At 35.8% G+C, this 27,990-nt stretch overlaps 1 protein-coding gene across 4 annotated transcripts in view; it reads left to right on the forward strand.

Moving 5' to 3' along the window:
* LOC306987864 (uncharacterized protein) overlaps positions 1-27,983 on the forward strand; it is a 45,017-nt gene extending 17,034 nt beyond the window's left edge. The window contains exons 1-9 of one of the 4 annotated variants that reach the window (XM_079592465.1): positions 4,779-5,256; positions 7,878-8,264; positions 8,862-8,918; positions 9,048-9,170; positions 23,188-23,517; positions 24,913-25,257; positions 25,529-25,657; positions 25,755-25,804; positions 26,855-27,983. In XM_079592465.1, the coding sequence (XP_079448591.1) occupies positions 5,211-5,256; positions 7,878-8,264; positions 8,862-8,918; positions 9,048-9,170; positions 23,188-23,517; positions 24,913-25,257; positions 25,529-25,657; positions 25,755-25,804; positions 26,855-26,884 (1,497 nt within the window). In that variant the 5' untranslated portion in view covers positions 4,779-5,210 and the 3' untranslated portion in view covers positions 26,885-27,983. Of the gene's footprint in view, positions 1-4,778; positions 5,257-5,858; positions 8,265-8,861; positions 8,919-9,047; positions 9,171-23,187; positions 23,518-24,912; positions 25,258-25,528; positions 25,658-25,754; positions 25,805-26,854 lie in introns of those variants that run through there. The other 3 variants (XM_079592466.1, XM_079592463.1, XM_079592464.1) reach the window with 3 other exon arrangements.
* Positions 27,984-27,990: the final 7 nt, after the last annotated feature.

The following is a 27,990-nucleotide window of genomic DNA, read 5'->3' on the forward strand; positions in this document are numbered from 1 at the left end:
ATCCCACCGGTCACTATTGTTGCCGGTGACATGTTTGTGAGTTCTATGACCACATTAAACAAAGTTGAGTAATTGCAAATGCATATATCAATACTAGACACCTTAAACATGATGTGTACCAAAAATATATGTCCTATCTTTATTTTAACATACTTTAATAACCTTTTCTTTGGGAGCTTTCTTGCTGCCATCCTCTTCTCTTGGCGCAAAGAGGAAGTACACTGCTCTGGTCATGTGACAATTAAATTTACAGTAAACATGCGACACTGCACATATTTCATTGAGACCCTTTATTATTTCAATATCTGCTGGAAATGCATTGAGTGAACATTCAGTATCATTTTTATAGCCTTAGAAATGAAAAAAAAAAATACGGTCACTATTGTGACCGGTGAATTAAATGAAATATAAAAAAAAATATCCATCGTTTTGGCCACCAGATGGCCCAATACACCAGATTCAGGAAATGACCTCTCAGGAAAACCTGAATGACCTTTACGATCCAATTCAGAGAGCAAGTTTGCACCAAAAAATTTGACCACATATATTTTTATCTTTAATGACTAAAACTCCAATATATGCCATAATATTTATGACATCTGTTCAGTTTTTTCCTGTTATCCTCTTGCAGCTCTGACGTCATTGACCAGAAGAACAGCAGCACCCGCAGAAGCCACGCCCATCAGCGCAGTGACGACCAATCGCAGCACAGCTTCAACAGAATCACAACAGGGGGCGTGGACTTCTGAAAAACAAAACAATTGAGCAATCATAAAACATAAAAAGAAATGGAAGTTAATATTATCAAGATGATCTTAACAGTTTTAATTCCTGAATATGAGCCATGTTTATGTCAAGTAGATCTGCATCTGTTGCAGGTTAAAAAAGCAGAAAGAGAAGTAGATTTGTCATCAGCATTTTCAGTATATGTTAGAGCCCAATATCACCAGCATATAGAAATATTATACAGACGCTCAAAAGATCCAGAGCGTCAGACAACTGGGGCTGCTTTTTTAATTCTAGAAAGTGGAAATCAGTGGAATAAAGCGAACATCAAGAGTCTATACTGTAGAAATGATGGCAATGCTGTTGGCATTGTAGTGGGTAGAGGAACATAAACCTGCAATGTTTTCATTTGTTCTGACTCAGTTTCAGTCTTAAAGAGTCACCAAGATATTCTATTCAGTATATTACAAATTCATCCAATAATTGTTCAAAATGATATCATAGTCAGATTGATCTGGGTTCCAGCACACATGAGTAAAGGGAAATGAGGATGTGGATACATTAGCAAAAGAAGACGTTATTTATAATAGAATAATGTTAGGGCATTCCTATTTAGAACACTTAAAATAACAGGGAAACATCCAGATGGGTTATGTGAGCAATGTCACGTTGAGGAAACAATACCTCATGCGATTCTTGAATGTAGTATGAACAAAAAAAGGAACAATATGATAGAATAAATGAAGAAAAATGGAATTCTAGAATTAAATGTTAAGGTTTTCATAAAATGGTCAAGTGAAATAAATAGTAAAGCATTCTTTGATTTTTTTAGGGAGACAATAGAATATAAAACTCTGTTCCACACTCCAGAGCAGAAGGTGGCGGTAATGCAACTATTACAATGGTTGCCAGCAGAAGAAGAAGAATTATAAAACATAAAACTAGCTCAAAATTAAATAAAAATAAAAGAAATCCAAAAAAATATCTGCACAATCTGCTTTTGTGCTCTACAGAAGAAAACATCAAACCTGATTAGAAAGGCATGAGTAAATGATGATGACATAAACTCATTCATAATGTCTGGCATCTTAAGTTATCAATCTCAATACAATCAACAAATTAATTCAGTGAAAGAATGTGAATATTAACATCATACCTGCTGTACCTGCACATGTGTGGCAGAGTGTGTGGATGTCCAGATGTGTGGTCTGGTTGCTGATGGGATTGTTCAGCACACAGCTGTAGGTGTTTTTATCCTGATATTCCACCTCCAGAGGTAGAGAGAGACTGATGCTGAGATCACACACACTGATGCTGGACAACACACTGATTCCTGCGTACCAGGAGAGAGTCGCATCACACACACTCAACACTGATGAACACACCAGTGAACATGATGATGATGATGATGAAGAACATTGTGAAGAGTTACTGATGATGACAGGAACAGGCAGACGAGCTGAGAAACATGAGAAAAATCACACTGTAAAGACTTAATATTTAGGACACATCTATACTTTAAAGCTATAACAAATAAAATAAACAAATATTAAACTCACAATAGACAGTGAGATTGAAACTCTTGCTCAGATTTCTGATCATCTCTAGTTGATAAACTCCAGCATGTTCAGTTGTGGTGTGTGTGACGGTCAGAGATCCAGTTTGATCGTCCAGCTTCAGTCTGTCTCTGAATCTCCCATCAAGAACATCTTCATATACAGTGACTCTCATTTCCATTACACTTATTTCTGCTATTGAAGTGTTTTCATCTCCAAACCTCCAGTAAATCAGATCTTCATCCATCATTTCAGTGACACCAGAGTTTAGAGAGACTGAATCTCCCTCCGTCACTGACACTGACTTCACTGCATCTGTGCCAGCAAACACTCCTGGAGAACAGAGTCACAGATTAAAGCAAAATTTTTGTTTGTATCAGTAATTCAATATTTCAAAGTGAAAGGAAAAACAAACAGGAATATCACAGACAAAAAATGTATAGAAAAAGAAAAATCAACAGACCGAATGGAAATGAATGGGAATAACTGGTGATTAAAGAGAAAAGCACCATTAAGGGAAACAATATTTATACAGTACACAACTCATTGCCTTTGTATAGATATTATGAATTATTTGTTTACTGATGTTGCACTACAGAAATAACAATTTAGAAGATTGTTCTGCCCCAAGATTATAAATCTAGGTGTATCTTTGCTCAAAATATTTTACAGGGATATTCAGATATGAAGAGTATGTGTTTCTGATTGAATCTGTGTATAATGTGATGATCTGTGACGAATGACCGAAATCCAAACGAGATCTTACAGTATTTTATCTATTTTAGAGTGTCTTTTATCTGGAAATAACGAATGCAAATCCATCATATTACCCTGTATGAAAAGCAAAGCATGAACTAAATCAGTAAAACAATGATATAAAAAAAACACCTACCAAACCGTCGCCACAAACACAAGCTGAACAAAACGCCAACATGAACCATTTTCATTGAGCAATGTAACATTATAATGTAAATCTCTGACAGAAGTGTGATTTTAATATAGTGTGTGTGTGTGTGTGTGTGTGTGGATCCTCCCCCATCAGGACCACCTATCAGAGACCACGCACTAGATATAACTGTCTCAATATAGCATTTATTAAGACTCACTTAATATAACATCCAGGCAGTTATTAAAATTATCATAAGTATCATCTTTTATTTCTTATGCAGTCTTTATTTTTGAGGCTGTATGTGTGTGTGTGTATACACACACCAAAAATATCTTGCAATAAATATGTATCTTCATTTATAATGCTCAGCCTCTGTGAAACATGAGTCCATGAGAGATGTGTGACGTGTATTATCTGTGTCTTGGACTGTTTCTCAAACATCCGCATGTTTTAGCTAAAGCTGTTTTTGAGAAAAGGAAGTCTGATGGTGAGTTCTTATTAACAGGAGAGGAAATAAAGACACTCTTTACCCACAAACAACTGACACACACATCATGTGCCTAACAACAGGTTTTCTCATCAGGTCCAACTGCATTTCTTTAGACCACAGAAGTTTCACTTTGACACAAACTGAGCTGCTGGTGTCACATTCACTGAATTGTGTTCATTCTCTGAGCTAGAAGAAAAAACATGCGCTGTGGTTTTCTATGGATCTGTTTTTATTAGATTTTTTTTTTTTAATTAATGAAAATGTTTGGGTGATTTGTTTACCTTGTAATTAGTTCTAAACATTGCTTGTGATCATGCTTTGTCTTTCTCGCTGAAGCTGAATTTAGGCTACATAATGCTTTCTATAGCAAGACATTCATGTAAAGAATGCATGAACTGAAAAATGTAAGTTGCTTGGACTGTTTGTCTGTAAATGCATATGTTTACAGTAAATACATCTTCACCCACATTTACAAGCTAAAGTTACTCCATGGATGTCATCCTAATTCATTACAATAGATTAAGTTTGTACAGTTCTCATGTTATGAAGTTCTAAGCATAGGTTCGGGGAGGAGCCTAATCATTCAGTCCTGTCAATCATCATTTCGAGCGCATAAAAGCAATGACTGGGTGACAGTGAACTCGATCGTGAACTTATCTCGGCAAGCTTCCTCTCTCTCTTTCGAGTGTTCTTTGCTGCATGCATGGCCACAATGTCCGTATTTTAACTAGAATTAAGTCATAAATCAAGGTTAACGGTAGGCTACGTTTATAGTTTTAGAATTAAAACAATAGTCAGCCTGTTTAAAGTAATGGGTTAAAATGGTAGCCGTGCTTTTAATTGACTAGTCAAAAATATAATGGGGATCTCAGATTATACATTCAACCAGCCAGACTGTGCCAGCTTTATGGTGTAAAGATCCGACGGAACAACAGAAAGTGAACCTTCTCTTTCGCCATCACGTGATTTTCTGAAAAACGATACAAGCTCCGTCACTGGAAATAGTGCGCTAATGTTGTGGTCTTGGTAGATGTAGGCTATACACTTCCTCGGTGTCATACTGAATACACTAGGCGATTCTTCACTGTTTAAACTGTTCTAGCGTCCCTGACCCTGACTGACCAAAAGTTGTAAAGGAGTAAAAAATAATCATGACTGGTCAAAATGCCATAGATCTATATTTTAAATTATTAGTGGACTAGTTTTGCTTGAAGACACATTGCCCCGCCTATAGGCGAGACTTAGCCTATTCATGCTCATTCCTTTCATTATACAGATAATTGAAGCATCGCAACCAGTAGCCTACGTATAATAATTGTAGACTACTTGTTGTTTGTTTATTTTTATTTTTGTTTATTTTATTTTTTTTCAGTTGTGTGTGTTTCTGTTTCCCTCTAGCCTATTGCCTACCTTTAGTTTAAAAAAACAATCTTGCGTGAAATTTGGATTCGTCGTGAAAAAGACGGAGTAGACTAAAGGAAGTAAAAACATCTGAATAGATTATTTGATTCATCACGGTACCTGTTACGACTTACGAGTAGCCTATGTTATGGGATTATATTTTGTGTTCACTCTGTCTATGTTACTTGTTCACGGTAAGTCACTTAAATTACTTTAGTTTCTGTTTTCTTTTCAGCGAAGTTTAATTTCACATGAACTCTCCATTAGCTATAGTATTCTGTTTTAATTGATTACACGTTCCACTCGTTTAATACGTGTAGCCTAAGTTTTTTTTTTTTTGTCCATTGAAGGTTTTTCTAGTTCAAGGGTGTTTTGTTTAAAGGTGCATTAAGTATACTTTTTCAATATAAAGCATCTAAACTCTTAAAAAAAGAATGCCTCAATCACTCATGATCGAATGAGTGTGTGGTTACGTTTGTGTCTACATACAACACTGTTCTGTGCCTGTAGCCTATTTTTTTTATAAATGTCTTCTTGTTTTGCCTCTGGGTTGCAACTTTATCGTTACAACACAACTAAGCTCCGCTTAGTTCTGTCTTCTGTGTCGACACAGAAACAGTTCGCTAATGTCAGCACTAATGCCTTATTGGTTATCTGTAACTCGACATATTGTTGTTGTTATGGTGCTGTCAAATACGACTCGCAGAGTCGCAGTCTGTGAGGCTATAAGGCGGAAGAGCCCTTTAATATCTCAGCTTCCTGTTTCAGTAGAAATACGTCAACGCATTACTGGCCCTGTCCCAAATGGCACACTCCGGACTTGTGGACTTCCTCAGAGTCCACACTTTGGTGACGTCATGTAGTGCAGACCTATAGGGCCCTTGGCGCGAGTCCACGAGGGCGCATTGAGAGGTATTTTTGGGACAGACTCGATCGCCACGCCGGAAATAGGAAGACTGTCCGGTTGTTGTTTAAATATTATATTTCTACATTTACATATGATTCAGTAAAGCCCTGACATTCGGTTATATTTATTTAATGAATCATAATGTGATTGTAGCCTATTATTCAGTGCACTATTTATGTTTATATTAAATATAAATATATATTTATGTTTGAGACATCAACCACCATATTTGTATAAACTGTAGGTAACAACTGGTAAAATGTATGCATAGGTCATAAAAACCATAATGATATTTACACTTAAATATGTTCTTCTCATGTTAACGTGAGCGAAAGCTCCTCCCATTCGTTGTCTGATTGGCCTTTCGCAAATTCGCAAGGATTTCTGGGTAGTTAAAGTGCGTGAAGCCTGCATCTATGCGGGCTTCGCGGAAGACCGCTTCAAGGGTACAAAGGGGGCGCTGCTGAGCACACTTCAGAGCGGTAAAATGATGAATGGGACGGTCTACGGACTCGTAGACTCAGCGAGCACGCGCATTTTAAGTCCACGAGACCGAAAGTCCACATGAAGTGCGTCATTTGGGACAGGGCCATAGGCTACAAAGGCACTTCTGTGGGCGTTAATCTGAATAGATGAGGCTATGATCTTCTACTTGAACAATACTGGCTCAGATATAATTGATAACACATTCGAATTAATAATTCTTATTTGGAAGTTTCCTATAAAGCTAAAGTAATGTCTATAACACCCTCCTTTATTTTTTAATTTTTTTTGTAAAGATCTTAAAATATTATTTGTCCCATTGAATTCAATCACTAGATATAAGAAGTGCATAAAAAACATCTCTTATATTGAAAAAATAGTTTGTAGAATTTAATGTTTAACTCTGTAAAATGAAAGATCTGTTATATGTTTTTCCCCATATGTTTGTCTTATGTCAACGACTAACGAATGGTTCGACAGAAGAAAGCCCTGTCTATGCTCTTCCCCGGTATGGGTTGTGTCGAATCATTCGTTAGTCTGGTTGTTTGATGAGAAAAGATGAAATGTAGTTACAATAAACGAGTTAAGAATACGCACAACTGCAGCAGCGGAGGACTCTTATTCTGGTGAGGAAGAACTAATGACAGAACAGTTTGATCTTCGCCTGACAAATCAGAGAAAAGTTTTTTTTTTTTTCGTTTTTCTACTTTCAATATTAAATAAAAAACCGACTGAACGAATGATATGATACGGATTCTTCACCACACCGTTTCTCAATATGCGTTCTTGTCTGTACTTGTGTGTTCTTGTGAAACGTCATCAGTCGCTGCCCAAGTACTGTTCACATCTAGCCAAGTCCAGTTCAAATCCCCGGATGTGTTCTTGATCCGCCCCTGTTACACAGGATGCATCGAGAGGTGACTTGTGCGGACTTAAAACAAGCCAGGTATCCCAGAATGCATCTCGCACCAACCAGCAAGCGTCAATAGCAGAGGAGAAAACCCTCGTATTTTAAAAAACTACTGTTATTGTGTCACGAAATGTAGTTTTAAGAGTGTGACATTACCTTCTCTGCCTTCCCTTATAAAATAACCTTTTTAAAACATGTTGAAGATTAGAACAGGCTGTCGATTTCTTAAATGATAATGTTTTTTCCTCACAATTAGGTGTTTATTTAGTGTATTGAAGCCTCTTCTCTATTGACATCCATTCATAAAAAATGGCCTCTGCTCTTCTTCCCTGCGTTAGCATTAGCCGCTACCCAACTTAGCTTCCATAACCAGCATTAGCATTCGCTGTTACGCTTTTTTGGCTAAAGGTTGCAGGCTTGTTATCTAATGTCATCTCCTGGACATCCTGTAGAACTCAACCAATCAGAACACGACTTTAAATATACACAGCCTAATTGTTTATTTGTGTCCTCAGGTGTGTTTGGTGATGAAGTAATGACAGTATCATTGATGGAGGGAGATTCTGTTACTCTATACACTGGTGTTACCAAACAACAACGTGACAAGATGCTGTGGTATTTTAACGACACTCTCATAGCTCTGATCAACGGAGAGGCCAAAACTAGTTGTCTGTATGATGGAGAAGGCGGGAGATTCAGAGATATAGTAGAGGTGGACTATCAGACCGGATCTCTGATCATCAGGGACATCACAACTGAACACGCTGGACGTTATGAAGCAAATTTCATCCAAAGCAGAAGCTCAGGCACCAGCGAAAGCTTGAACCGAAACAGCAAGTGTGACAGCACAAAAATCATCAGAAAAATGAGCAACATTGGCGACACCATAAAAATAGTCAGTGGTAAGTCATTCTGACCTGGTCAGGACCATAGACTGGCACTGTTCAATCTTTTTCTATGAAACATGATGATTTTTATTGTTATGATAACAAATGATGAATGTGAGTTGAAGGTGCAAACCCTGCAGTTTATTTACAAGACGTGAACCAAGCGCAAGACAGACAGAACTGGTAGTGAACACGAAACTCACCGACAGAGATTTACATCAAATAAAGCTAGACAAGCGACAAAGGAAACTAGAAGGATATACACAAAGGATGTGTCTGAAATCACATAGTCTCTTGAGTAGGCACTTATTATGTATAAGTAGCCTACTGTGCGACCATTAAAAAAAGTAAGTTCGTCGCTTCACCTCCATTGATAAATCCTCTCCCGTGGCCTCATGGGATATTAAAGCGCCCATCAAAAGCACACTTGAGAATCTCACCGGAAGAAGAAGCTCATCCGGGGACTTTTTCCCAACTCATTTATGAGTTCTGTAAATTCACATACTTCTTTTGTCACTGTTTTTCGCCTGCTATATAATACGGAAATATGCAATTAATAATTGCTGTGTGCTTTTTAAAATTTATTTATTATTATTTTCTTGTCTTTTCCAGCTTCTGTGTCTAACAAGTCCAAAACGATGGGAAATTGGAAAGAGTCTGAAAAAAAATGTATGTTTCTCCTCCATTTCTTTCTGAACACTACACCATGTACATTGCTGTTTATCTGTAAATGCACATTATTATAGTATGAATATGGAATGAACACACTTACAGATTCACTATTTTTATCTGTTCCAGGTTCAGGTTTGTCTTCAACTGTTGTAGCAGGAATAGTTGTTGCTGTTCTGCTGGTGTCTGTACTAACTGCAGCTGCTGTTGGTGTTGGTGTGGTTTACTATCGCCACAGGAGCTCCAGAAAGGGTAAGCATCACCTACAGTTACTAGTGAGCAGTGATGGGAATAACGGCGTTATAAATAAACGGCGTTACTAACGGCGTTATTTTTTTCAGTAACGAGTAATCTAACTAATTACTGTTTCCTCCGTAATAACGCAGTTACCGTTACTGACAATAAAATGCGCCGTTACTATAATTGAGTTCACTGAAGCGGTTTTCATCCGATCGGGCTCTTTTCTCCGCCATAGGAACTGCAAACTCTTTTCTCTGGTGTATGTGTGTTTCGAGGCGCCGGACTGGACAAAAGCGAAGCGAACGTCGTCAGCGCGCGAGAGAGACCGAGTGTGATCCGTCCGAGAGCGCGCTCGACAGTTCGCGAGAGAGACCGAGTGTGTCCGTCCGAGAGCGCGCTGGACAGTTCGCGAGAGAGACCGAGTGTGTCCGTCCGAGAGCGCGCTGGACAGTTCGCGAGATTGACCGAGTGTGATCCGTCCGAGAGCGCACTGGACATTTCGCGAGAGAGACCGGAGTGTGTCCATCCGAGAGCGCGCTCGACAGTTCGCGAGAGAGACCGAGTAGGCCTATGTCCGAGCATAATATAGTTTATCATCTGCAACGTTTTAATTAGTTTACATGGTTATAAAATAAAACTCCAAAATAACCTGCAGGGAACGTTCAAAGAAAACATCTTTGTTTGACCGGTTGTGAACACGTGCGGCAAACACGACTAGAATTTGGCTTAAATAACCTCTGATGATGACGTTCTCTGTAGGTTATACAAATAAACCCCCCAAAATATTAGATTTTATTATTATTATTTATGTTGGTACATTGTTCAATATTATATTGAGAACACTTTTAGTTAAACTGTTTACATTTGTGAGGAAGAAAATACTTCAAGTAGGCTAGTAGCCTATGTCTACCAGTTGTAAGTTTATTTTAATTTGCACTACAAAGAGTGTATGTGTATGTATATTTTTTATTACTTATTTTTGGTACATTTCTTAAGAAGCATACCGGTAATTTATTTTTGGATTTGTTGGCCAGTTGTGGTCTGTGCAATAAATATTAAAAGTTCTAAACCATCAATGTTTTATAATAATAATTTGTTCTAGTGTCCATTTCATTCATTTAACATATTTAATATTGGGGGTATCCAAGATATTTCACATATTTAAATTTTTCTTTTTTTAAGTTTTTTTTTCAATAGTTACTTTGCCTGGTAATTAGTTACTTTTGTAATGATATAACTCAGTTACTAACTGAGTTACTTTTTGTGAGAAGTAACTAGTAACTATAACTAATTACTTTTTTTAAGTAACTTGACCAACACTGCTAGTGAGAGGAAAACATCATCTTTATTGTGCAAAATGTTTAATTGTGTGTGTAATTGTTTCAAAGCAAACGTGGAGAAAAACAAGCAAGATCTTCTATTGAAAGTCTAAGTATGAGGTAAGATACCGTACTACTGTACTATGTCTTTGAAAGAAATTATGAATGTACAGTTAGAAAAATATACAGTGGTGCAACCAGGGCCGGATTAAGAGTTCAGAGGCCCCTGGGCACAATGACTTGTAGGACCCCCCCTTTCTTAACTTATTTTATCAGCTACAGTATGTGTATTTAACAGCATTGAAGAAAGTCATTAAATGATATGAAATATGAAAATAAAACACAACATAGACTTCACTGTATAATTTGTACATTGATTCTTATTAAAGCTACTATTAAAGTTCTCAGTCAAGAGTGAGGGATTTGCTCTTTGTATTTTGTTGTTTTATTAACAGGGAAATTTTTTATTGTCATCATTTAGCCTACTCTCTCAAGCCGTTTCAAACCCAAATAAGTCTCGCTCTTCTGTTGAAAATAAAAGTTATTTGGAGGAATGTGGGTAACCAAACAGTTGATACCCCAGTGACTTCCATAATAGTTTTTTATGGTCAATGGGGACCAGCAACCGCCCGGTTAGCCACACTCCTCAAAATATCTTCTTTTGTGTTCAGCACAAGAAAGAAATTAATATATGTATGGAACAACATTAGAGTGAGTGAGTAAATAATGACATCATTTTTATTTTTGGGTAACTGTCCCTTTAAGGACAAGCGGCTGCATGTTTACTATTAGGGCTACTGTCACTTTAAGATCTGCCCGCGACGAGTCTACACCATAGACTGTAAGGTCTACACGCATTTGACAAGCAGATTTTTTTTCTTTTTTTTTTTCTACTGTTCTTTCACTTTAGACATAACCAACTTTGTTTATGTAAACCTTGTGTGTATTTGACAGTATTAGAGCAATAAGACTCGAAAGATAACTTAGTCCAGTAACCAGGCGCTTTTAGACAGGCTTTTAGTGCATGTGCGCGTCGGCGGGTGTAACGTTATTGCGCTCAGAAAAGCGCCCGTTAGAACAGCACATCAGCAGCGAATGACATGTTTAACCGGGAAGGCTTTAAAGCACATGCAAATAATTAATTTTTATGAACTACAGTGTCCCGTTCCTCTGAATTTCATGTGGATATACGTCGCGCTGTACAGTAGGCTATGTTGAGACGGAGGCGCCAGAACTGCAAACTGATAGAATGCACGATCCTACGATATTTCTTCAAAAGCAGATCGTGGAGACATTTTAATCATAATATTTGACATAATATTTGACGGTGCCCAGGGCCCCTTAGATGTCCTGGGCCCCTGGGCAATTGCCCAGTTGCCCTAATGGTTAATCCGGCCCTGGGTGCAACTGTCTTTAGGCATGTTAGAGCCTCTGCTAAATATGTTTAAGACAGTTATTTATATAATTTAGTGTAGTGGTTTTCAATCCTGCACATTTTGTACGTCTCTTTTCTGACATTCAATGCAGTTCTGATGATCTGAATCAGATGTGTTAAATAATGGAGACATGTAAAATGTGCAGAGCCATGCATGTTCAGGATTTAAAACCACCGATTAGTGAGCCACTCTTTGTGCCATTCAATTGTAACAGTGAGATTTTTGCATGAACAAAGAGTCTGACAACAGATGTTATCCACACAGAGATCTGATCCCAGTATCATCTATGACTACACACGAAGAGTCAGACAGAAGATATGAATGGAATTCACAATTGTAATGCATCAATGTATGATTAAATCTCAATGTAATTGTATAAATGAATATAATTAATGACATGTAATAGTACTTTAACTTTTACATGTAATACTTAAGGGGGAGAGCGGGGCGAAACATTAAAAAATCTATGAGTAGGCGATGTTAGATCTGATGGATCTCCACGTCAGAAATATGATCGTGATCGTGTCAAAAGATATCTGTTTAGTGTGGTGTTCAAAACCAGTAAAACCTGTCAACAGCAGTCAGACATCATATTGTGTTTGAAAATGAAAATGACATCTAAAACCAATGTTTGTTTAACATCAAGATCTAATGGCAGACATCGGATTTTGGTTGGAATTAGCGCTGCACTGTAAAAATTATAATAATAATAAAAAAATAATAAAAAGGGTGAAATGGATGGCACATTAAATCTCTCAAGATCTCAGCAGAGGAGGATTAAACAACTCCACAAACAGCATTACCAGCTTCACGTATTACTAACCAGACTGGTTTATATGTTGTTGATTTGTTGAAAATGTTGGTGATCAGTGTTTGCTTTAGCTGTGCAGTTTGACTTTTTAACATTCGTTTCTTCTCTGGCTCCTCTTACTGTGTTTGTTACGGCAAGAGAATATGTGATCAGATGATGTTGCCTCTGGATGATAAAGATATAATCATCATATAGTGCTCTCAATCACTGATGTCATCCAGAATATAATCTTTTGATATGCTATAATTAATCATAACAAGCCTGTAATTTTACATTGTCCACTAAACATTTTGACTCACTCAGACATCAATAATCAGCATATGAATCTCAACAATGGTGACATGCTTAATGCCGCAATGCACTCTGGGAGCCATAGATGAGTCTTATGCACCCAGAATTCATTGCGGCATTAAGCATGTCACCGTTATTGAGATTCATATGCTGATTCTACAATGTCTGTGTGTATATTTAAAACTTTTTGGTGTACAATCCCTCAGATTAAGCGGCTGGATCGCAATCACAGGACTGTTATAATCAATAATGTGAAATAAATAACATGATCTCTATATAATCATAGAATAGTCTCTGAATATGATCTCTGAATCAAACACATATCTTTATCAACATAAATAGGACCGGCACAATCTTATCACATTTTCTCTTAATGTTCTTGCCATAATAAACAATGTTACAGAAGCCAGAAAAAAAGTCAAGTCAAACTGCCCAAATAAAGCAAACACTGATCATAATAATGGTAACATAAAACAAAACATTGTCAACCAAACATTAACATCTAAACCTCTGTTGATTCTCAGTAAGAACTGCATAGATATATCAGTATGAGAGTAATAAAGTCAGTCTGGTTAGTAAAGTGAAGTGTAATGCTGTTTGTGGAGTTGTTTAATCAGATCTTAAAGATCTTATTTTATCCTCCGTTGATTTCATAAGGCTGTGTCTGAAGTCAGTTGTAACTGTCTGATTCAAAGTCTGCCCAACATTGGAGCTCGACGTCAAACAAACGTTGGGTTTAGACGTCAACCCGTCCCATCTGACCGACGGAGTCTTCCTCCTGTGCTGGGAAGTTTTGTCACATGACAATCTTATCTAAATAATTATGTTAATCTGTCACTGATCAGATATGGAAAGATCTAAAGATACTGTGTTGAGTGAATATCACTGACTACGTATATGCACCCTCCTATTGCAATTATAATGTATATATCTACCTCATACTTCATGTGCAATACTTCAATCAAACCGAAAGGCTTGGGGAATTAGGAAATGCGGGGCAGTCTCTGGTTGAGGAATGATCACTCCCTGAGGAGACAAAGCACCTTTCTGTAAATTAACATTTGAACTCTCTCTTGTGAAGTCAGCATCACCTCTCTTTCCCTCTTCCCCCACTCCCTCTCTCTCATGCTGAGATCACCTGAAATTCACCCAAAATCTATATGGTTTTAAATGTGAACAATTATTATACAGTTTTATACATGTTTGCTATTGTGATAGATTTTAAACTGTATATTTAAACTGCAATATCAAGGTATTGCATCTTCTCTCTTTATTTCAGAGCATCTGATGTGTTGTATATTATCTTTGAACTGATTATGAAATTGAAATTGTTTATGAAAATAATAAATTGTAAACATCTGATTTTATTCTCACGGACTCTACTGTCATTTTTTTTTTTTTATCTTAACTAATTTTCAGTAAAGAGTTAAAAATAATAGTCAAACATTCACTCACATTTAATGATGTACAGATATCCATAAAAACCTTTTCATTTATGGAGTCAGATGATATAATGAGGTGATATAATACATATGATTTTTTTTTTTTTATTTAATCAAATTATTTTGCGACGAGGAAAGAAAGTAATGCCTCCACTGATGTGATTGAGCTCATAATCCTAGTAAGTAAAATGTGGCATATGATTTGAATCTCAATAAATAGGCACGTAAACTATTTTATTGCATATTCCAGTTTGGCCAAAGTGCTCATCTGCTTGTGAAATACAGGCATTTATACACTGATTCATAAATGGTAGAAAGGCATCACATGTTTAGGGTTCTGAAGAAATTAAGTTCACACTTGGGTTGATGTTGGGTTGGGTTAACCAACCCAAACAAATTTGGACAAACCCAGCCATTGGGTTAAACCATTTTAATTGAATTTTTGATCCAACGTTTGGGTTTGTCCATATTTGGGTTAAAACAACCCAGCATTTTTTAGAGTGCATATTGACAACGTCAATTTGATGTTTTTTTTTGCACTTCACCCAAAAAAATTCAATACATCCATAGAATAGAAATGTCTTATCTAAGTAGATTTGTATCTATAGATAGATAAGTACTCATTTAAATAACAGTAGGCCTAGGCTACTTTGGGTATCTTGGTCATTATATTTATTTTCATATAAAAGCAACAGAATTTAAATTAGGCTACATCCAGTTTATCATGAACACAGTGCATGAGCGAAAATCCTGCGATGTCAGTCTTTGATGATCCACTATGAGAAGAGAAAACCGTCCGTCTTGTCTGCACTTTTTTCACTCCTCCTCTCACCCCGCCCCCAGCTATGACACGACACCGACTATAAACTAAGTCTCCATTATTGAGGAAGTGCGATTTAACAGAATAGAATCGGCATACATTTTTCGGACGGAAAGTGACACAAAGGAATTGCTTCTTGAAAATTGGTGAAAATGAAGCTTCTCTTTGTTTTGCTCTCAGTATGTTCCCTATTGATCGATCAAGGTAACACTCTCTTCTGGTCTTACGTAAACAAACAAATAACGTGACGCAGTTACATTTTTTTTTAGTCCAGCTTTGCTTTATCGATATAAATGTTTTTTGTTTGTTTGTTTTTTTACCACGCTCGCATTGTATGTTGTGTTCGTGTAGCCGATAAAACATTAATTAGACACAGTCTTTATTTGGGTCGACATCGAACGACGAACGTGACGCAGTTTCATTTTTGTACCAGTTTAGTCACTCAAACTATAGGCTACTAGCCTATTTCTGAATTATTGCTGTTTAAAGTAATTGAAATGAAATGTTTATTTAAAAAAAAATCGTTTGAAAATGTCATATAGGTAAAATATATTGAGGTGGTGATGGTGGGCCTTTACCCAACATTCTGGGGTAGCCTAAAATGACTACTTTAACTAAAGTAATATATAATATAACATTTATACTAGTTTAACTATTGTGCCTTTGTAATCAAAAGCAGGGGCGCCTTTTACCCCAAATAGCTATACGTTTACATATTCTTCCTTTATTGAAAAAATTAAATGCTGATTTAATTCATTTGAACAAAAGCTGAAGACCTTTTGTCTCAAAATATTCTGTAAATTGTTTCTCATTCACATCATTAACCTATAGGCCTAACTATTTTTTATATATATTAGCCTATCAAATTAGTCAAATCAGCTTCGAAGTGCTGTCACAGATCAGCCAAATATATGTAGTGAAACATGGATGTTTAGGAAATATGGAAGAAAATGAATGACAAATGCCTTTGAAACAAAAAAGCTTGTAGGATTTTTTTTTTTTTTTTTTTTTTGCATTAACTGTTCTTGCATTTTAATGCTTTGTATTTTTATGGCTTGCATTTTTCTTTTATGAGTTGAAATTCAACATGGTTGTATATTTAAGTATTAATTCAAAACATTTGACACAATTTTTCATTATTAAAAATTAAATAATCCATATTCACCTTCAGACTTAAATTCCAAAATATTTATTAAAATATCAATAGATTGCCTATTCATAATCTATTCTGCTAGTGAACCTCACAAGCAGGAGGTGGACCGGAATAAAGTGGACTGAAAATTGCCTGTCGAATATTAGAGGTTGTATTTTTAAACAATGAATATTTTGGAAGTGAAGTCTGAAAGGTGAATATGGATTATTGAATGTGTGTGACATATTTTGTATTGAAATATTCACAGCTGAAATATATAACCATGTTGAATTTTAGCCCATAAAAATGCAAACCCTAAAAATACAATGCATTAAAATGCAAGAACGTTTATTGCAATACATATTTTTTGCAAGTAGTTCAATTCAACAAGCTTTTTGTTGCAACATTTTTTTTTTTTCATAAGGAAAGTGCTGCAATTAGTTTAAGTTAGTGTCTAGTGGTTCAGACGAGAATACAATACGCTGGACAGTTATTGTCAATAACTTAAATGTTATACAGTAAAATGCCATCAAATTCTCTCCTGCTGGTTATCAGCACAGCATCATTTTTACTAGTGTTAACTTCACTGTGATACACTGCTGGCATTATGGCATTGTATTAACAGTTACGTTTATAAAGCAGTGAAGTTTATTTAAACAATAAAATTAATAATAAAAAAATCTTAAATTATGCAAAAGCACATTTTACAAAAATAACTGGTGTAGTAGCCTATAACCAACAAAAGAACAGTGATGTCTGAACTGAATTTGATGGCATTACACAGTAACATTGAAGTTATTGACTTTTTTTTTTTTTTTTTTTTTTACTTTTCGGGTTTTGCACTTTATAGACCGTCCCTTCAGACTGGTCTCTCAGCCATCTGCTCGAATAGATGCATGTATTTTGTCAAGTGCGGAAATTATGCCTTGTACGTTGTCTATAGGCTATACGATAGGAAAGAAGTGTCATTTGTGTTTTAACAACGTTTAGCTCACGATGTATTGAATCGGGAAAGTTAGAATCTGTGAATAGTTGCAAACTTTACTCCAGTGTGTAGTCAAGTTGTACCATAGGGATGCACCTACATTTCGGCGCAGAAAGTTATCGGCCGACAGCATTTTAGTAAAACATCAGAGCCGTTGACAGAGTTTCATCAACTCCATTCACTCCAATAGTCCAGATCCCTGAATTTTGCTAGCCTTTCCTTGCTCCCTAATAAACCTTTAATGAACAACTTCCCAATGTTGTTTTTTGTGAATAAGGGATACACCAAAGTTTGATTAGCACACAATCTTTAGTTCTATTCAACTTGCTCTTGCAGACTTGAAGTCATTATTTTCTCCTGGGGAAACCACATTCATACTCCTTTCTCTGAGCAACTGATCATCCACTGCAAAACATAGTGGAGACTACAAGAACATGGTGGAAATGACAGACAAAATGACTAAAAATTAAAAAAATCTATTGCCGGGTCATTCTACAGAAACGTCCACTTTTGGTTTAAAATGTATTTCTTTTTCTAACATTTAAACTTGGACCACATTATTAGATTACCCTTTGACTTTATGGATACACATAAATGACAGCTTAATGATTTTTTTATATTTTTTGTGCATTTATTTAAATGCAGCATATACCATTTGTTTGTCACTGGTGTTACCTTATTCTTTGGCAATATTAATGTTTTTTATTAAATATTATTTAAAAAAAATGTTGCACATGTAGTTAGTTACCGAAAAATAATAATAATGCAACAATGGAGATTGTTTAATTTATTTGAATCAGGTTTCTTAAAAGTGAGCTTGAATGAGGTTAATTCGTTTGCACAACCATGTTATAACAATGAAAATATTTGAAAACTAGTTACTATCAAGTAATGATGCAATCCTTTAAATTAACTTTTGAGTGTAGCAGAACTAAATGGATGTAAAATTATCATGTCACAGAAAAAAAGACCGTAACACCACCAGTGACACAATTAATCACCAATGACATGCATAAGACCAAATAAAGGCTAATTATTCTTCAACTATAATTAAGTAGATGAGACTAAATTGTTACATTTGGCATACAATCTAAACAAATAGCTTTGAGTAATCTATAAATGGGAGTCACTGATGTTACACCAGTGACCGTAACACCAGTGACAATTTTCATGAAAAATTTATTTTACAAAATGGCTGCTGCAAGGTATCAAACCCCATGTTGTCAATCATGCTATACTAATACTAACTAAATCAAGTAGTTTAATCCATTTGTATTCTTTTTTTTTCTTTTTTTTCTTTTTTACAGTTCCCTAACAATAAAGTAGGTCAGTGACTTCAACTAAAAGCTTCATATGAAATCATGAGATAAATGAGAACATTTCTGATAACTGAAGAGACAATGGATTTAGGCCTTTCTTCATAGATATTCAGAAAAGGAAGTCGTGTGAGGTAACACCAGTGACACAACTCAGGGGACCACTACTTTCATTATAATTTTTTATAATATTTATTCAGCATTTTGTTTTTTTATGTCATTTACATAATATATTAGATAGTATACATTGCTATATTTTGAGGTCAAAAACAGGTTTTTACACCATTTAAAATACAATATTGTCCCTCTGTACATGACTGTGGGGACGAGCACTTCTGCGGTGCTTGGAATTCTATATAATTAATACAAAATCAAATATTGCCACTTAATGGCTCAAGAAGGTGTAATTGTTCAAATAACATAGTTTTATTTTAAAATGTAATGTTTTTTTAAGTGTAATATTTCTGTAAAGGCTAGGGAGAGAAAAATTTACATTTCCAGAATGACCCTGCACTAAATCAATGTAAATGTCCAAATACATATTACATAACCTGAATGATTATTTGTGTGTAGGCCTACTTTTTTATATTTGAATATATTATGCATTCATTTATATAGTACACAAGTGCATACAAATTGTAAACATTAAGATTAATTACATTTTACATCTCACTTGCTTGGAATGGTTTTTCTAAGACAATCACCTATCACCTGAGGTGGACAGTAACAAAGTACATTTACTTGAGTACTGTACTTAAGTACACTTTTTGAGTATCTGTACTTTACTTGAGTATCATTTTTTTCTGGAAACTTTTACTTTAACTTCACTACATTTGAATGACAAATATTGTACTTTTTACTCCACTACTACAATTCTGTCAAGGTCCTTGAGTAGAAAGTAGTAACGTCAGGGATGATCTTGGTTGGAAATGAAAGTCGGGTTGACATCAGAACTTGACGGATGTTGGTTTGTGACGTCAACCGATTTTCAATCACAATACAACGTCTGTCCAACGTTGGAGATTAACGTCAATCTGACATTGGATTCTGACATCAACATGATTGTAATTTTCAACGTTGGGTTTGGTCTTCTGAATGCAAATTTTGTCATTGTTTTGGAGCACACTACACTAGCTTATAGATAACAAGACTAACATATTCATACTAAAAGCCAAAAAACTGGGAACAGCCATTTTGGTGTCCGAAACTATTGTGGACGTTATTGAGTGACTTATTCAATCCCAGTACTGGAACTGTGTTATAGAAATACATGTGATATTGTTATGAGGGTAGGCAGGCATAGATTCAGAGGCATAAGGTACTAATTGGCTATGCAACTATAATAAAACAATGCATTGACATTTACTTTTATACTTAAGTAATTTTAAAAATGAGTACTTTTACTTAAGTAAAAATCTGTCTTTACAACTTTTACTTGTAACGGAGTAATATTTGACCAGTAGTGTCTGTACTTGTACTCAAGTAAGGAAGTTGTGTACTTTGTCCACCTTTTTTTTTTTTTTTGCAACAAAAAAAATACAAAAATTTGTACAAGAATATACATCTCACAACCAGTAGTATATCACAATCATATTATGTAAAAAAAAAAAAAATAGAACATGCCAGCGGTAAAATTACAGTAATTTAAAATAACAAAAAGCTTCATAGGTCTTTCTGCTTTTTTGTTCTTAATTTTATCTAATCTATTACCATATTGTTTAATTTATTTTATAAAGTGTTCAACATTTGGCTTAGCTTTAGACCATTTTTTCCCATGAATGTGATATTTTCCAAGTACAATAAAAAGTTGTATTAGGAAGTACACCCTACTTTTGGAATCAACATTGTCCTGCACCAAAAAAACAACAACATCATACAGATTGATTTGTAGACATGTTTCAAACAACCTAGAAATGAAATTTGACAAAAAAAGAAAGAAAAGATGAGTCAAAGATTATTTGGCATTACCACAAAATTCACACAAGTTTTCAATATTCAAGTGAAAACGTTCAAGAAGTAACTCCTTGACAGGATAAATTCTGTGTACAATTTTATAGGATACCTCTCTAATTTTATTATTAATAAAAATCTTATTTGTTATAGACCATACTCTTTTCCAATTAATATTTTCATATTTAGTAGACCAAAATCCTGTAGAACAAGGCAAATAATTTGTTTTTAAAGTATTTCTAATATATTTGTTACTACATTTATCTATTAGTATATTAATATCCCCAATAAATATTGCGTCACTACAAAAGATTGTTTGACAATCAACATTTATATAGAATCTAGGATTTCGTAATAGTGATACAACATTATTAGGGATTGCATCAAAAATATTAGCATATTCGTTTGGCCTCACAGGAATCAAAAATGTATTAAGAAATTCAGAATATGTTAAAAGTAAACCTTGTTCATGAAGTAATTGATTAACTGTAATAATTCCATTGTCGTACCATGTCTTATTGAATATTGACTTTTTATTTGTACAAGATGTCTTTGTTATTCAATATTAAGTAACGATGCGGAGAAAAGTTATGTTTATAGATCAATTTGCCAAGCCAGCAGTGCCTGCATAATTATGAAAGTTTGCCAGTTTAACAGGGATTTTTTTCAACTGAAAAACTACATTTTATAATAAAATTGATGCCACCCAAAGAGTTAAATATATAATTTGGGAAAACATTCCATATACTATCTTTATTTTTAATAAATTCAATTCTCCATTTTATCTAAAACACATTATTGAGATCTGTAAAATGTAACACTTCAAGGCCACCACAGTCTCTATTATTATTTAGAATATCTTTCCGTAAATAGTGTGTTTTCTACCTCCAAATAAAATCATAAAGATTCTTATCTAATTCCTTGAGAACATTTTTTGGAACATCTGCTGACATAGAAATATAAACAGACCTTGAGATCACTTCTGCTTTTGAAAGTAGAATACGACCATTTAGGGACAGATCTCTCATAAGCCACATATTGAATCTGTTTTTAATTTTCTCAATAATAGGCTCAAAATTTAATCGCTTCTTTGATTCAAATCTTTACACACCACTATCCCAAGGTATGTAGTTATCTTTAATTGGTATCCCACACATTTCTTTCAACATACAATCTTTAAGGGAGAATAAAGTGGATTTATTCTTATTCGTCTTTAATCCAGAGATTCCTCTGTGTCTCTGTCCTTATAGTGAAACCGTGAACATGACGCGATTGCCCTTAACTAACATACATGTTTAAGAACATAAAAAAACCTTCTAAATATCTGCAACACGGTCTTTAACTAAGGTTAGGCTACGTTAGCCAGAAATATGTTAGCATAGCTGACGAAACTAATCTTCAAATAGCAGATTTGTACATTTTAAAAACAACATTGCTGTAACCACCTACTACATTCACATGTCGGTGTATTATAATAATATTGTAAATCGATGCATTTATTGATTACAAATAACCAAAAAGAATCACAGTTCTCTCTCTAAAAATAGCCACCAAAGGAATTCCTGGAACTATCTGAAGTCTACGTGAGTCACGTGACGATTGGTCTTCCGTTGACGCAAATCTCAATGGCTCTGGAAAATATGCTACAAAAAAAAAAAAAAAAAAAAAAAAATGCCTCCGTGTTTAGCGCTTAGGTTGGACTCTCGCGAAGTATTTTTTGTATATTTGCCAGCCCAGCGGCTCCGCTTCCGAAGATGCACAACTTCGAAGCGACTGTGGTCGAGCAGGTAACGTTAACTTAACTCTGTAGCATAAGTTAGGCTACCGGTGTCCTGACATTTCACCCTACACGTCAGATTGTCATTGCAGGGCATGAAACATTTACATTGTAGGGTAGGGGTAGGTATGTTAATAAAGCCTCAAACCACATTAATATGATGCTGGACGGCGCGCAAGCTGATAAGTAGCCTAGCCTACTAGCATTGTCGGAGGTAACGTTAGCTAAATCTGTCAAGGCAGGACCAATCGTGTTTAGCTCCGTGTGTGTGTGTGTGCGTGTGCGCGCGCTTTCTGCTCATTCGCTCACGGTCCAAACGAACTCTTTTCAGGTTTCTGCTCAACGGAGTCTGATCATAACGTGCCTGACATAAAAAATATAAGAAAGTAGTAATTATTATTTTAAAGTTATTTTCGGTTTCGTTTTTCGGGGCAAGTGCATCCAGGATTTTCAATTGAATGCATCCCTAGTTGTAGCCTACCGAAAGATCTAAAATGGGAATTCATTATAAGATAACGAAAATACTTGGTTGTATGAATACAAAAGTATAAATATTTTAAAAAAGCAGGTAAAATATGTATCTGGTTGTGTGTATAGATCATGCTTGAGACTCATGTTTGATGTGCAAATCTTTTACTGTACTGTATCTTTGCAAATGTGCCATGAATTATATTCTGAATCCAGGCGTTTTTTTACTCCTGAATCTTTATGATATGAAGTGAAAACATTAACCTTTCTTTTTTTTTTCAGGTGCATCTATTGTTGATTCAGTGGAAGTGTCTGTGAAGGAGGGAGATTCAGTCACTCTACACACTGATGCTAAAAAAACAAAACAAGACAGAATTAAATGGTATTATAATGACATTCTCATCGCTCAGATCAATACAGAGCCTAGTAAAACCTGTACAGATGTTCGGTGTAATAATGGTACTGAGAGATTCAGAGACAGACTGAAGCTGGATCATCAGACTGGATCTCTGAACATCACACACACCACAAACACAGACTCTGGAGAATATCATCTACTGATCACCAACAACAACAACGACAGTGAAAAGATCTACAGCGTTTCTGTCCAAGGTGAGGCAATTAATGAATGTTTAAATAAAGGTTCTGTGTGTTTAATCACATATCACAACAGAACAGTATAAATTAAATCTAAACTGTCTATCCACTGGCAAGCTGATAGTTTTTGCAGATTAATATCCTTGTGGGCTTCACTCTGAGTTTGGTCCTTTTCTGTTCTCATCTCCCTCTTTCTACCACTTCACTTCCTGTTCATTCTCTGTTCCGCACCGTATACCAAATAAAAGCAAAAAGGCCTTCAATTATTGGTGATGCCAGTTTCTCTAACATCACATTCTCTTATCATCTGTTTAAATTGGTCTAAAATTTTTACTCATTGGGTTCCTAGTTAACCTGAAATCCAAAGTAAAAAATAAATTAATAAAAATGTATTTAGACGCAAAAGGAAATTATCAGTATCAGAGTTTACAAACTGGGAGCCAGTTTAGTTAAAATGCACAGATGTAGTAATGTGCTGATAGATGTATAAACTCAAGATATGAACAGCTGGATACTTTATATTATTATTTGAATTTGCCGATAGACCTGCAAAAAGTGAATAACAGCAATCAACCTAGATGCAATAAAGGCATGAATAAGCATTTCTGCATCATACATAGAGAGAAATGATCTGATATGGTCAATATACCCAAGATGGGGAAAAGCTACTTTAGGAATATCAACTGTGCATCAAAAATTAGACTCACATTTCACATGCATATGGGGAGATAGCCAATCTTCTACAGTGAGTTTAGAGTTATTACCTGTAGTAACAGCAGTTGAAGAGCTAATTAACACAAAAAGTGATACATTAATAGTATATATATATGTATAATAAGGTACGAGAGGCTGTGCTACGTCTGAGTCACGTCTGAAGAGCGTTGTTAGGCACGACGCGGAGCGATGCATGGAGGGTGAAGCGGTCATCGGCGTCTTTTATCGTGACTCAAACGCGGCTATTGATCAATCAGAATCAAGGACTGTAACCATTTATAAGCGGAGATAAAGATAGATATCAGGCAGTCCGGTATAAAGAGATGAGACGTATTGTTAGATAAAATAGGTAACCAAATAAATACACTATTAGACGTATGATTTTCTGATTTCATCGAGTGGTGTCTGTTATTTAGTATGTTTACTATAGTAATGTGTAGTATTTTGCATCGCATATAAATAATATATTTCGGCCTTAAACTGTGATCAGAACAAACAGAAGTTATTTCAAACACCCGCTGCTCAGTTTTGAGCTAAAATGATTTTAAAAGTCTTTAATGCTGAAATTATTTACGGCACTGACCCTCTCCAGACTCACATAAACTGTATTATGCACAATTCATTTCACAATTTTTATTGTGTAGTTTCTTCTTTTTTTTTCTTTTTTTAAATCAAGCTCATTGGTTTGTGTTTCAGGCGTTTCTGCTGCTGAACGAGATGAAGTGAAGAGAAAGACTGTGAAGGAGGGAGAATCTGTTTCTTTAGATTCAGATGTCAAAAGAAACCCAAATGATGTGATGACGTGGCATTTTAATGACACTCTCATCGCTGAAATCACTGGAGATCAGAGTCAGATCTGTTCAGATGTTCAGTGTAAAGAGAGATTCAGAGACAGACTGAAGCTGGATCATCAGACTGGATCTCTGACCATCACACACACCAGAAACACAGACTCTGGACTTTACGAATTGAAGATCAACCGCATCAGTCGTCGTCGTCGCAGCGTCAGCAGTGTAAAGAGCTTTGAAGTTACCGTCATTGGTGAGTGTAATTTAGTCTTTCAGGCATTTGGCAGCGAAACCCTTACATTGAAATATATAAAGAAAGAAAGATGGTATGGTTATATCTCTTTATTTTAGTCCCTTGTCACGGATGAAACGGTCCTTTTGACATCACTGTATGAAACAAGTGATCACCTTTTAAACAGAATAAGATTTAGATTGACTCTCTCAGAACGTCTGATATATCATTGTGTTAGTTATTGATCAATTTGTCAGATTCACTCACACTGATTTGTCTTTATCTGTTCCAGGTTCAGGTCTGTCAGGATCAGGTCTGTCTTCAGGTGCTGTAGCGGGAGTAGTTGTTGTGCTGCTGGTGTCTGCACTAACTGCAGCTGGTGTTGGGGTGATTTACTATCGCCACAGGAGCACTAGTAAGGGCAAGTATCACCTACAGTTACTATAGTGAGAGGAAAACATCATATTTATTGTGCAAAATTAGTCTTTTATTGTGTGCATGATTGATTTTCAAAGCAGCCGTGGAGGAAGAAAAACCGAACGCTTCTGTAGAAAGTCCAATCAATAATGTAAGATACTGAACTACTGTAGTTTGTGTTTGTAGTTACTATGAAATTACATCACATTCAGATCGGTGTTTGATTTTCACCTGCACTGATCAAATCTTCCCGATAGGAAATAAACATTTCAAACAGAATCTCATTCACTGATAATGACAGATGTGATGATTTCTGGAGCTGTAAAATATGAGGGGCCGTATAGGCCATAATTATTGAAAAGCGTTTCACAAACACTAGTGAAATGAAAACATTGATCAACCTTAGTGAAATTCATTCATACACTTTACTGAAATTAGAAAATATTTCAGTAGTTGGTGAGAGCTAATTGTCCCTTGAAAAGGAAGTTGTGTCCGATCTTCCGTTTAAAGCGTAACTCTCGCCAAAATGTACAGAAGGTCTTTTTGTGAATCTACCGGAGTCAAACTTTCGTGTAAAAGCATAATTAGGATGGAAACTTCACTTTTAAGATTGACTGTATTTTCGTTTTCGGTCAGATTGCCTTTTGAATGGGAGTGCTAGGGGCACTTCTATGATATCATCAAAAATTGCTATTTTTAAAACACTAAAGAGGCTCGACACATTAAAATTAGCTTGAAGTATCACCAGGGCCTCTACACATGAACTCAAGCATTGACAACATTGTGTACAGAGTTTACTAAAAATAGATTTTGAACAACTCACTGTAGCAGCTGTTGTTGTATGTCAGCGCGGCACAAGCTCTGTAACAGCGCACTGTTTCTTCCCACTTCAGCTGTGTTTGGCTTCCCGTACAACTCGTTACGACTAACCACCATTGCATAAAAGAGTTTGTGAGACAAGCGCCAAATTAAACAAAAGTGCGGACACAACTTCCTTTTCAAGTGACATTAGCTCTCATCAACTACTGGAAGCTTTTGTCATTTCAGTAAAGCGTTTGAATGAATTACACTAAGGCTGATCAATGTTTTAATTTCACTAGTGTTTCTGTTCTCTTCAATAATTATGGCCTATACGGCCCCTCATAGTAAATTACGCTGTTAATTTCTCTTTCACCTTCTGTGATTTGTTGTTTTCTTACAGATGGAGAAAGGCAGAGGTCATGTGATATGAGAGGATTGAAGCAGCTTCTGCAACATATTTCCCATTGACTTAAATCATGTAAAAATGAGCTTAAACATTTTGAAATGTTTTGCAGGGTTCTTATTGATTATATAATGGTTATATTAATGATAAAGCACTTACCAGTAGCGGAGTGGCAATCGCGAGAGTCGGGACTTTTCCCGGTGGGCTGGTAGTGTTTCGAGGCCGTGAGGGCCGGTCTGATAACAGTTGTACATTGCGAGGTCTTAGCAACACCATCCGGCGGCCTGGTGTGCGGCCGCTGCCCGCTGGTCAAACTGTGCAGCCTCTCTGCTCAACCCGTACGGCGGGCCGACGCAGCCTCTTATTTCAATAGAAACACTGGCTAATCAGAAAGCACTGACGAAGTGCAGGTCCAACCATGTCTTGGATTTTCAAAAATATTGGGGGATCAGTGAGCGGCCCCTCCCCAAAGGACAATTACTATGACGTAAAGCCATCAGACACCTTTTTTTCCTCATCAAGTCTAATGTTAAAGGGATGGCTCTGAGTAATTTCAACCTAGGGTCCTTTGCAACATGACCTCGAGTCAAATAGGTTCTGTACTCATAAAACGAGGCACTGTAAAGGGTGTAAGTACATCAGGTGTTTATTTAAATAACTCTTGCCTGATGCTACCGCTAACCCGAATGTCGAGGTCATTTCTGTGATTTGGGAAAAGCATGTAAAAGTCCTGGCAGAAAGCGATGCATAAGGATGTAGTGTAACGACGCCCAGTTACAGGAATGCACTAATATTTTGTTGTGAGTACCACTGGTACTGTACCAGTTTGCAACAGTTATTAGTTAACACAAAGTTGTCAACACTTTGGAAAAAATCATAATTTTTTTGGGAAATACCAAAAAACTGTCAGGACTTTTACGATTCATATTGGAGGTTCGTAGTTTGGTTAATGGCTTATAACTTCTTTTTAATTAAGTTCTTATGGAGAAAATAAGTTGGAAAAATACTTCCAGAACTAAGACTGCTGGAAAATGGGTCTGTCACTTACACTGTATTTTCTTCTTATAAACTTTTGTTATGTACACTTTACATCTGTGTGTGGTTTTAAATAAACAGAATATACTGAAAATGAG

The sequence above is a fragment of the Phoxinus phoxinus genome (assembly GCF_949152265.1).
Source record: "Phoxinus phoxinus genome assembly, chromosome: 20".
In the NCBI taxonomy this organism is placed as follows: Eukaryota; Metazoa; Chordata; class Actinopteri; order Cypriniformes; family Leuciscidae; genus Phoxinus; species Phoxinus phoxinus.